The sequence below is a fragment of the Oncorhynchus masou genome, chromosome 22 (genome assembly GCF_036934945.1).
Source record: "Oncorhynchus masou masou isolate Uvic2021 chromosome 22, UVic_Omas_1.1, whole genome shotgun sequence".
Taxonomy (NCBI): domain Eukaryota; kingdom Metazoa; phylum Chordata; class Actinopteri; order Salmoniformes; family Salmonidae; genus Oncorhynchus; species Oncorhynchus masou.
The window spans coordinates 18,332,699-18,344,839 of NC_088233.1; the positions used below are offsets into that span (position 1 = coordinate 18,332,699).

General features: G+C 41.8%; 1 protein-coding gene across 2 annotated transcripts in view; it reads right to left on the minus strand.

The window, feature by feature from the left end:
- Positions 1–753: 753 nt before the first annotated feature.
- The window catches only part of LOC135509125 (engulfment and cell motility protein 3-like), a 47,530-nt gene continuing 36,142 nt past the window's right edge, over positions 754–12,141 (minus strand). For both annotated transcript variants that reach the window (XM_064929487.1, XM_064929488.1), the window contains 5 exons: positions 8,018–8,130; positions 7,720–7,824; positions 7,476–7,555; positions 5,435–5,515; positions 754–5,195 (listed from right to left, as the gene is read on the minus strand). In XM_064929487.1, the coding sequence (XP_064785559.1) occupies positions 4,983–5,195; positions 5,435–5,515; positions 7,476–7,555; positions 7,720–7,824; positions 8,018–8,130 (592 nt within the window). In that variant the 3' untranslated portion in view covers positions 754–4,982. The remainder of the gene's footprint in view (positions 5,196–5,434; positions 5,516–7,475; positions 7,556–7,719; positions 7,825–8,017; positions 8,131–12,141) is intronic.

Consider the following 12,141-nt stretch of genomic DNA (forward strand, 5'->3'; position numbering starts at 1 on the left):
TTTATTTGTAATAGATTCAGTATTTTATTTTAGTTTCAAACCCATGTGAACTCTAAAACTGTCAGGTTCCAGCAGTTAGACACTTAGTAGGACTCATAGAGCCAATTTCTTAGACTCAAATTGTCTAGTGCTGGATTAAAAATCCTTCTCATTGGAGAATCTCCCATGTAAATGCATTTTAGGCCAGGATTCATTCTGATAGCGCTTTGTCGGCTATGTACAATTTCCAAGTAATTCACGGTTGAGCCGACATATGGAGCATTTACCGTGAATGCGTTCTAGCGAATGTAGGAACATTTCCTTCAAAAGGTGCTTAGCAGACAAAGCACGATCAGATTACATCCTGGCCGTAGTCTGCTCCAGCCCCTCCAACCTAATGTGTATGTGTGGGAGAGGTTGGGGGGGAAAGCAGAAGACACATTTCCATCCTGTATGGACTAATAAAGTATTTTATCTAGTCTAGGAACAGAATTCATCTGTGTCTGAGGACCCTGGCCCTTAATCATCATGTTTTTAGTTGAGCAGGCTTAAGTCATTTTGGATTCAACTTAATTTAACACTGCCACTGAAGGAAGCAAACGACTTCAAATGTTTCTTTGTGTAAAATTATATATGTATTTATTGAATATTTAATTATATCAATAAATGTACATTTATCTCTTGTTTATCTGTTGCTTGGAATCATCCATGAGTTGGAGTAGATTTGTTTATTCTACAATTCCACCAGACCATGAGCCAAGCTAGACAAAGACAATCTGTATAAATCATATTTATTCATGTCAACCCTAATCTTAGTAAAGCATAAATTAGGGGTTACTATGGAGATTATTGTGTGTTTAACATGAACACACTTGCAATGAACAGCAAAATCACCACCAATTTCAGAGAAGCCCAGATCACTGGCTAAGGAACTGGCTACAAAAAGCCATTATTATGAGTTGACCTTTCCACCCGTCCCACAGGCCACTGAGATGTTGAATAGGTCCACCATACTAATAGGACATTTGTTTACTGTTTTACAATATATTACAGTCAGATTTGATGAGGTCAGATTTATTTATCAGAATCATTCATATTGTCATGAAAATAAATCCTAAGTACCCTACAACAATATCAATGTTGAACTAATATCCATTTAGTATGGACTGAAATTCATAATGGACCTTTTAGAGCATTTGCCCTCAGCTCCAGAGCAAAAATGGTTACCAGGTAAAATTAATTAATAGCAGAGATAAATATATGGTGCTTGAAGCTAAATCATTTGTCAGTGATACAAAATACTTATCTGTACCTTAGCTACATTATCTGTATCTTAAGCTACCTTATCTGTAGCTTGAATAGTACCTACAATAAAGAGCATATGGAAGGTGATTGTATCGTTGATCAAGCTCTCAACACCAATAAAAGCACAAAAGCCCATTGCCTAAGACAGAACCGTTTGAATGTTAGCCATCAAACCTTAGGACAACCTTAAATAAAACGTACAGAAGATCAGTCATGATCATCAGCCCATGTGAGTATCTCTGAGGTATTCTCATCAAAGGGCTCATAAGCAAATGGAACTAATTAAAATGCTATCTGCACATACAGGGCCTTCGGAAAGTGTTCAGACCCCTTGACTTTTTTCACATTTTGTTACGCCTTATTTTAAAATTGAATAAATGTTTTTTTTTCTTCATCAATCTACACACAATACCACATAATGACAAATAAAAAACAGTTTAACAATTTAAAATTGAAATATCACATTTACATAAGTATTCAGACCCTTTTCTCAGTACTTTGTTGAAGCACCTTTGGCAACAATTACAGAATCAAGTCTTCTTGGGTAGGACACTACAAGCTTGGCACACCTGTATTTGGGGAGGTTCTACCATTATTTTCTGCAGATCCTCTCAAGCTCTGTCAGGTTGGATGGGGAGTGTTGCAGCACAGCTATTTTCAGGTTTCCAGAGATGTTAGATCGGGCTCTAGCTGGGCCACTCAAGGACATTCAGAGACTTGTCCCGAAGCCACTCCTGCATTGTCTTGGCTTTATCATTAGGGTCGTTGTCCTGTTGGAAGCTGAACCTTCACCCCAGTCTGAGGTCTGGAGCAGGTCTTCAAGGATCTCTCTGTACTTTGCTCCGTTCATCTTTGCCTCGATCCCGACTAGTCTCCCAGTCCCTGCCGCTGAAAAACATCCCCACAGCATGATGCTGCCACCACCATGCTTCATTGTAGGGATGGTGGAAGGTTTCCTCCAGATGTGACACTTGGTATTCAGGCCAAAGAGTTCAATCTTGGTTTCATCAGACCAGAGAATCTTGTTTCTCATCGTCTGAGAGACTTTAGGTGCCTTTTGGCAAACACCCAAGCAGGCTGTCATATACTTTTACTGAGGAGTGGCTTCCGTCTGGCCGCTCTACCATAAAGGCCTGACTGGTGGAGTGCTGCAGAGATGGTTGTCCTTCTGGAAGGTTCTCCCATCTCCACAGAGTGCCCTTGTGCCCTGATTGCTCAGTTTGGCCAGGCGGCCAGTTCTAGGAAGGGTCTTGGTGGTTCCAAACTTCTTCCATTTAAGAATGATGGAGGCCACTGTGTACTTGGGAACCTTCAATGCTGCAGATATTTTTTGGTACCCTTCCCCAGATCAGTGCTTCGACACAATCCTGTCTTGGAGCTCTACGGATAATTCCTTCGACCTCATGGTTTGGTTTTTGCTCTGACATGCACTGTCAACTGTGGGACCTTATATAGACAGGTGTGTGCCTTTCCAAATCATGTCCAATCAATTGAATTTATCACAGGTGGACTCCAATCAAGTTGTAGGAACAATGATCAAACAGGATGCACCGGAGATCAATTTCGAGTCTCATAGAAAAGGATCTGAATACTTATGCACATTTCTGTTTTTTATTTTTAATACATTTGCAAAAATGTCTAAAAACGTGTTTTCACATTGTCATTATGGGGTATTGTGTGTAGATTGCTGAGATTTTTTTTTTTTTTAATTAATTTTAGAATAAGTCTGTAACATAACAAAATATGGAAAAAGTCACTGGGTCTGAATACTTTCCGAAGGCACTGTACATATAAAGGATATTTCATATATTAAAAATAGGGATTCTACCAGGCTTGGAGCCTGATTATCTTGGTTACCTCTATTTTCTTGTTTCCGTCTTCAAATTATTAAAGTACCACTTTAGAACAGGGAGTTGGGATGCTGCTAGCTAGCAGATTGTAACGAGCTAATGTGATGCTCTATTAGCCATTACAGAATAAGTACTGTTAGGCATAGCACAGAGAATTTTCGACCAACCTTAACTTGGCGATACTATCTGCACCATTTTCCCCTTTGTGGGCCAGTCCCCTAGCAATTCCAGTTCCAGCTAATGAGATTGACCCCCTAGCCACTTGAGTGACCACTAGCAAGAATCATACACAGCAGAGTGAGAGAGAGAGAGCAATGACGTGGTACACATATCTGCACATGTGATGTATTACGCAATATTCGGGGACCACTTTTGGCTCATGGGTGCTACTTTCCGAACTACTGTCTAAAAAGTATACTAAAGTACCAGAGAATCCCTTTAAGTTTGGTGGAAAATGCTATGTGCTACGCCAAACTGTACCTATCCTGTAAAGACTAATAAAGCCCGTTACAATCTGCGAGACAGGATTCTGTTGGTGTAGGAGGTCAAGTTGTTAAGTACCATGTCAACGAGGTGCTCAAGGGTCGATGTGCCCTTGAGCAAGGCACTTAACTGTAATTGCTCCTGTAAGTCGCCCTGGATAAGAGCGTCTGCTAAATTACTGAAATGTAAAATGTAAACGTCAAAACAAGTGATTCTGTCTCAGAGGCATATATATATACAAAAAGATATATGTATTGTTTTGTTCTGTTTCAATCCTTTGGTTCAGTACGTTCAGAAGAGCTGTCATGCTGCCTGTTTCACAAAGGTATCAGTTTACAGAAAACCCCCAAAAAGTTGAAAAACTAGAAAAACTTAAACACAGATATGACCAAAACGAAACATGAACTCTGCCCAAACACAATACACAGAGGACTGTGAAGGACTGGAGCCATGGAGAGGTGACGCCCGAAGTAAGAATGGGAGAAACGCTGAAGACAAGTAATGCTAAAGTATGAAGCATTCAACTATAGAAAACATAACTCCCTTCATTCGCCACTTGTCATTTTGTGGGTCATTTCTTGAAAACTGTTTTTATAGTTTCAAAATGTCCAAATGATTGTGTTTTTTTTATCCTAATTTAATATTGTATTGTGTGTGTATATATATATATATATATATATATGTATATGTATATATATATATGTATATATATATGTATATATATATGTATATTATTGTAAATATTGATCACATTGTGTATGATCATATATTTTGATACATTGAATGTTAATATTGTCAACCTATGTTATATATGTTTTAGGACCTTCCACCCCCACCTGGGATATGGATGCCTGATGAAGACCTAAGGGTTGAAATGTTGTTATAAATAAATATCACCTGGGAGCAGCAGTGTGCAGCGTTTTCCTTTCTGTTTTTCATTTCTACAGTTACAATACACTTGTGTTCAAGGACCACACCCCAAAAGATGACCACTCTAATAGTACCTAAGGAATCATCTTCAGCCTCTCATCTTCCACATTACTCCGCCCATATAAGAATTCATCTTTGCCTCTGCTTTAGATCATCTTTATATCCATCCAGGCCTCCATGTTGCCACTGTTCCTCCTGTGTATCTAGCTATGTCCACATGCTTGGTCGTTATTGGGGTACATTCAGTGACATGAAACATTCTGAAAGTTGCAGATAGAAATAGAATGAATAGAACTGACATATGCCCCATTCCATAGGACAGATGATCATGTATGTTCTACTTCATGCATTTCTATCCGAACATTCTGTAACGTTACATCCTCCTGAACAAGCCCCAGGTCTCCTCCTCTACCATGCCTTGACCTCTCTCCAGGCCTACTGCTCAGCCTGGTTTAAGTCGTAGCAGAAGTTGAAGTTGCTGGGGGGTTTGGGCACCGGGGGGGCGCAGTCTGGGATGGGCACGTTCTCCAGGTCCAGGAGGCGGAGCTTGATCTCCATGGAAAGCAGGATATCCAGCTCACTCCTCATGCATTCACTACTCATGTCCCGCCCCAGGAGCACGCTCAGTCCATCTGTCCACAGGCAGAACTGAAGGAGGGAGATAGAGATATCATCTTGTTATTTGACCATCTTTGTTATACTTTATGTTTACTTTGGCAATGTACTGTAAATGCTTTAAATTTCCACACCAATTAAGTTATTGAATTGAGAGAGAAAGATAAACAGAGAGCGAGAGAAAGAGAGATGTGTGATTTAACTCTGGGAAAAGAGAGTGGGAGAAGGATGTGGACAATACAGACACTAGCTCCTGTGACATGACTACTCACGTCTGTTCTGGATGAGGCGATAAAGTTGAGGCTGTACTCCTCCACGTCATAAGTGATGCTGAAAGCCAGGTCCAACCCTTCCTGCAGGACACAGCACAACATAGTTTATGGAGGGCCAGGTACAGTGGGGCTAAAAAGTATTTAGTCAGCCACCAATTGTGCAAGTTCTCCCACTTAAAAAGATGAGAAAGGCCTGTAATTTTCATCATAGGTACACTTCAACTATGACAGACAAAATGAGAAAAAAAATCCAGAAAATCCCATTGTAGGATTTTTAATGAATTTATTTGCAAATTATGGTGGAAAATAAGTATTTGGTCAATAACAAAAGTTTATCTCAATACTTTGTTATATACCCTTTGTTGGCAATGACAGAGGTCAAACGTTTTCTGTAAGGTTTTCACACACTGTTTCTGGTATTTTGGCCTATTCCTCCATGCAGATCTCCTCTAGAGCAGTGATGTTTTGGGGCTGTTGCTGGGCAACACGGACTTTCAACTCCCTCCAAAGATTTTCTATGGGGTTGAGATCTGGAGACTGGCTAGGCCACTCCAGGACCTTGAAATGCTTCTTACGAAGCCACTCCTTCGATGCCCGGGCGGTGTGTTTGGGATCATTGTCATGCTCAAAGACCCAGCCACGTTTCATCTTCAATGCCCTTGTTGATGGAAGGAGGTTTTCACTCAAAATCTCATGATACATGGCCCCATTCATTCTTTCCTTTACACGGATCAGTCGTCCTGGTCCCTTTGCAGAAAAACAGCCCCAATGCATGATGTTTCCGCCCCCATGCTTCACAGTAGGTATAGTGTTCTTTGGATGCAACTCAGCATTCTTTGTCCTCCAAACACGATGAGTTGAGTTTTTACCAAAAAGTTCTATTTTGGTTTCATCTGACCATATGACATTCTCCCAATCTTCTTCTGGATCATCCAAATGCTCTCTAGCAAACTTCAGACGGGCCTGGACGTGTACTAGCTTAAGCAGGGGGACACGTCTGGCACTGCAGGATTTGAGTCCCTGGCGGCGTAGTGTGTTACTGATGGTAGGCTTTGTTACTTTGGTCCCAGCTCTCTGCAGGTCATTCACCAGTTCCCCCCGTGTGGTTCTGTGATTTTTGCTCACCGTTCTTGTGATCATTTTGACCCCACGGGGTGAGATCTTGCGTGGAGCCCCAGATCGAGGAAGATTATTAGTGTTCTTGTATGTCTTCCATTTCCTAATAATTGTTCCCACAGTTGATTTCTTCAAACCAAGCTGCTTACCTATTGCAGATTCAGTCTTCCCAGCCTGGTGCAGGTCTACAATTTGGTTTCTGGTGTCCTCTGACAGCTCTTTGGTCTTCGCCATAGTGGAGTTTGGAGTGTGACTGTTTGAGGTTGTAGACAGGTGTCTTTTATACTGATAACAAGTTCAAACAGGTGCCATTAATACAGGTAACGAGTGGAGGACAGAGGAGCCTCTTAAAGAAGAAGTTACAGGTCTGTGAGAGCCAGAAGTCTTGCTTGTTTGTAGGTGACCAAATACTTATTTTCCACCATAATTTGCAAATAAATTCATTAAAAATCCTACAATGTGATTTTCTGGATTTTTTTCCCTCATCTTGTCTGTCATAGTTGAAGTGAACCTATGATGAAAATTACAGGCCTCTCTCATCTTTTTAAGTGGGAGAAGTTGCACAATTGGTGGCTGACTAAATACGTTTCCCCCGCTGTACATAGTGTGAAAGAGGAAATGGGCTGTAGGGCCAAAGGTGTGTTCAGGGGACGTTGTCAGTAGGGGCAGTGGTAGCCAATGCTTATGGGGGGGGGGGGGGGAATCTAGTGGGCTGTGAGCCGACAACTGGAGGGTTGCTTTGATCAATATCTCAGTTTCCACCTTCTGCTGATTTTCAATTTAACCCCCTAAATTTCTCATTGGGCGCTGCGCTGCCCTCTGCTCCAGCCTCTCCAACCATGTGTGTGTAGGTGTGTATATCAGGGGAGGGGGTTGGATAAAAGCAGAAGACACATATCCATTCCTTATATCTTATCGTACAAACCTTGGTCTGTTTGCCCTTATTCTCCTTCATGTGAGGACAGTCTTTCCCTGTCAGCAGTGCTTTGATATCTGCAACAGGAACTGAGAGAGGAAAATAGGAAAAGCATGTTTAGCGGCACACTTCAGCGTTGAACACAGCCAATGACACGAGGGTGATGTCAAAGGAGGGTGATGTCAAAGGAGTGTCAAGGCAACAATGGAAGGTTACAGAGTCACTCATAGTGTTGCTGTTGTTAAAAACTCACTCTTTTCCTGGAGACTCTCGATGGGGGGTGTTTCTGTGTCCTCCTCCACATCGCCAAAGTGCAGGACTTTGTGATTGGGTGACAAACGACAGTACCACAACTTATCTGAAATGACCAATAATAACAAATCATCAGCATGATTAAAGAAAGGGCATCTGTCGCTTCATCTACCATCCTTCATTCGACTCCCTATTTTTCACTGGGGGTTGGGCTCTCCTGGTAGCTTCCTGTTTTACTTTTCTCTCTCTTTCTAATGTAAATGCCTGTCCACCCCTCACAGAGGTGCGCAGAGTCTTACCCTGTCTTCGTCGACTGCTGATCTTGCGGAAGAGTGTTCCCTGACACAGGCGGTTCAGTCTCTGCTGACGAATCAGCTCCAACAGCTCAGGTTTCAGACGCTCCTTCAGCTCTCTGCAGGGGCAGACAAAGAAAGAGTCACACACACTGCAAGTAGGGGAGAGCCAGGATGAAAGTACTACGGGTCTAAAGTAATGCACTCAATTTCTCAGATAAGATAGAAGCTAGAATGACGTAGTGAAGTCAGTTTGTTCCTAATGCATAGGACGAGCTCCCTGCAAAAAAAGTCCTACAATGTTTTGCCGAGCTATGGCTAAGCATGAATAGTCAATGAAAATGGTGAGAAACATATCCTTCTACATTCCCATTAAAGTGAGACGAGAAAAGGATGGTTAATACAGCTATTATGTCATCCATTTTAGTCTGATTAATATTGTAAGGCAAAATATTATGGTTGCACAACATTGTGATGTTGATGCATAGTTAATTAATTATTCAAATCGACACAAACATAAAATGATGGCTGATAGTACATTTGTTGAACGTAACGGGCATTACAAACCAGAAACATGGAGATAAGACAGATATTGTGCGCTTCTCGCAAACTGTTACTTCCGTTCCAAGGCTGTGTTACTCATGCCCCGCCGGCAGGTATAAAAGTAACATTGCGGTAGTTCTGTTCTCTGTCTATTTAATTTCAACTCATTTACCCTAGAAATTAAATTACAGTTGCTAATGGCAGATATATACGTTGTTTGTCATAAAATATGGTCTCTCGCTCTATCGATCGCTGAGTATTTAGGAAGAAAACTAAAAGTGTTACTTTTGTCCCAGTTCTCCCATACCCATAACACACTCAACATCATTCTATTCAATTCAATGAGCTTTATTTGACCTGATACTGATAAGTGAGTATCTTGCATTGCTAAAGCAAGGACAGAATATAGCAACACCCCTGATTTCATAGGGGTTGAAAGCATTCTGGACCAGAGAAGAATGGTGGTCATTCATTTACACTTGCATACTGGTCAGATGAAGCAAATGCTAAACAGAACTATTTTGCTAGCACAAACTGGAATATGTTCTGGGATTCTTCCGATGGCATTGAGTACACCACATCAGTCACAGGCTTCATCAACAAGTGCATCGATGACGTCGTCCAAACAGTGACCGTACGTACATACCCCAACCAGAAACCATGTATTACAGGCAACATCCACACTGAGCTAAACATCCAGACAGCGCCCCATACTACTGTGTGTTGTCCAATCACGTGTGCTATTTAAATCACTTCACAAAAAACTCAGCCAATCAAAGTGAATGTTTAAAATGCATGTTAGGAGACTGATGTTGTCACAGAGAGAGAAGCAAAAGCGGAAGCGAGAAATTTTAGAATGGCATGCGAAAAAGTCAGGAAAGTCGATCCAGAAAATGTATCTTTCTTAGAGGAGTGGACAGACAAATATGCATTTATCCTTCCCGCAGCGAGTGTCAATCCACTCTGCCTGATATGTTCAGAGACCGTGGCTCTAATGAAACGTGTCAAAGTGAAGCGCCACTATGTGACAAATCACAGATCTTTTGAGCAAACATATCCACATCAGTCTGAGGTGAGGGCACGCAAAATAAATGAACTCAAAGCCCAGTATGATCGGTCCACGGTCCACCAGAGTCCTCTTCCATGCATTCACTGCCCAACAACGTGCAAATGAATGTTCACAAAATATTGCTTGGATTTTGGGTCAACACCAAAAGCCATTTACTGACAGGGGAGTGGTGATGGAGTGCATGAATGCTGTTGCTGAAACTTTACTTGATGGTAAACAAAAAGACGAGCTGTGTGAAAAGATCAAGCAAATCCCAATGTCACGTACAACAACAGCAGGAAAGAGTGAAATACTAACAGAGGATGTATTAACACAGCGTGATGAAGCTATTCCTAGTGCACCATGCAGAGCATTAGCTGTTGATGAACCTACTGATGTGAGTGATAAGGCCCAGCTTCTGGTGTATGTTAGATTTTACCACACCGAGAAGAAGGAATTCTGTGAAGACCTGTTAGGTGTAACACCACTCGAGACACATACAAGAGGAAAGGACACATACACAAAGCCATAAAGGAGAAGTTGAGAAAGAGGGGGATAGATCTAAAACAAGTGGTCTCTATCACCTCAGACGGGGCCCCTGTCATGACAGGAAGAGAGAGAGGAGCTGTGGCACGGCTGAAAGAGGACAACCCTGATCTCACTGCTTACCACTGCATTCATCAGTCTGTCCTGTGCACCAATCTATCAGAAGAGTATGCTGAAGTGATGAATACAATGATGAAACTCATCAACTTCCTCAGGGCATCCTCATCTCATCAACATCACCTGCTGAGAGAATTCCTGAAAGGAGTTGAGGCAAATGCCAATGACCAACTGCTGCACAACAATGTAAGATGGCTCAGTAAAGGCAGGGTGTTGGAATGCTTTTGGTTCATTCAAAATTAAATAACAGCTTTCCTAGTACAGCCATGTTTGGACATGTTTGGCTCCACATACAGCTGTGTCTGAGATTGTTTTCCCTGGTCTAACCAAAGTATCACTACACACCTTGACCATGTTTGGCTCCACATACAGCTGTGAGTCTTCTATCTCCACTATGAACATCATTAAAAATAAGTACCATTCTAGACTCACCAATGAGCACCTACATATGTGCATGACAATGGCACTGACTCCATTCCAGCCAAGGTTCAAATACGGGCAGGGAAAGCAAAAGCCCATTTCTCTCACTAAAGAAGAGATATGGAGAAGTGAAGTGTGAGAGAGAAGGAAAGATGAATATTAAACCTGTGGTTTCTTATTTGTTCAAAAATCAAAGCACTTTTTTCAGACACAGGCACTTGTTATTTTTGTGTGAAGATGCAGTCTTGTTTAACTTGAAGTGAGAACATTTGTGATAGGCCTACTTTTATTTATGATTTGGCTGCATATTTATTTTTACCTCGTGTTTAATGTGTCTGCATTGAAAATGTGCAATAAATATTGTTGAAATGTTATTGAAATGCACTACTTTGTTTATTAGTTATACATATTCAAGAACTACATATGCCCCCAAATGACTGTATAGTTGACTGTATGAGGTGACTGTATAGTTCCCTTAAGGATAAGCACCTTTAGTAAATCCGCTTTCTCTGTGAGAGGTTCCCATGTCTGGAATACACAGCCATCAGACACACATAACTGCACCACATATCACACTTTCACAAAATGTATGAATACATGGCTAAAGGTCAATCAGATTTGTGAACATGGTCCCTAGCTGTGTATTGCCGCTTTCCATGTTGTCTGTTGTCTGTAGCTTGTGAGGTATGGAAACACTTTGTTGCTTTTATGAATTTTGTCTTGCTGCTTTTTGTTCTATGTTGCTCTGTCTGTATGCTACGTCTTGCTTGTCCTATGTTGCTCTGCGTGTGCTAGCTGCTCAATGATTGTCTATATTGTAATTGTTTTTAATAACCTGCCCAGGGACTGCGGTTGAAAATTAGCCAGCTGGCTAAAACCGGCACTTTTACTGAAACGTTGATTAATGTGCACTGTCCCTGTAAAAATAAAATAAACTCAAACTCAAATCATAGCACATGTTAGACATTTTAATGGTTTTGGACCTTTGGGGGGAGAAAATGTTAGTCACTGGGCCTCTTTGAATTCTAATTGTGCACCCCTGGCCTTTATAGTGGAAGTCAGAGAGCTGGTTGTGTGGTGCCAGGACAACAACCTCTCCCTCAAAGTGATCAAGACAAAGGAGATGATTGTGGACTACAGGAAAAGGAGGACCGAGCATGCCTCCCCATTCTCATCGACGGGGCTGTAGTGGAGCAGGTTGAGAGTTCCTTGGTGTCCACATAATCAACAAACTATCATGGTCCAAACAAACTAAGACAGTCGTGAAGAGGGCACAACAAAGCCTATTCCCCCTCTGGAGACTGAAAAGATTTGGCATGGGTCCTCAGATCCTCAAAAGGTTCTATAGCTGCACCATCGAGAGCATCCTGCAACGGCTGGCCCACCGACCGCAAGGCCCTGCAGAGGGTAGTGCATACGGCGCAGTACATCACTGGGGCCAAGCTTCCTGCCATCC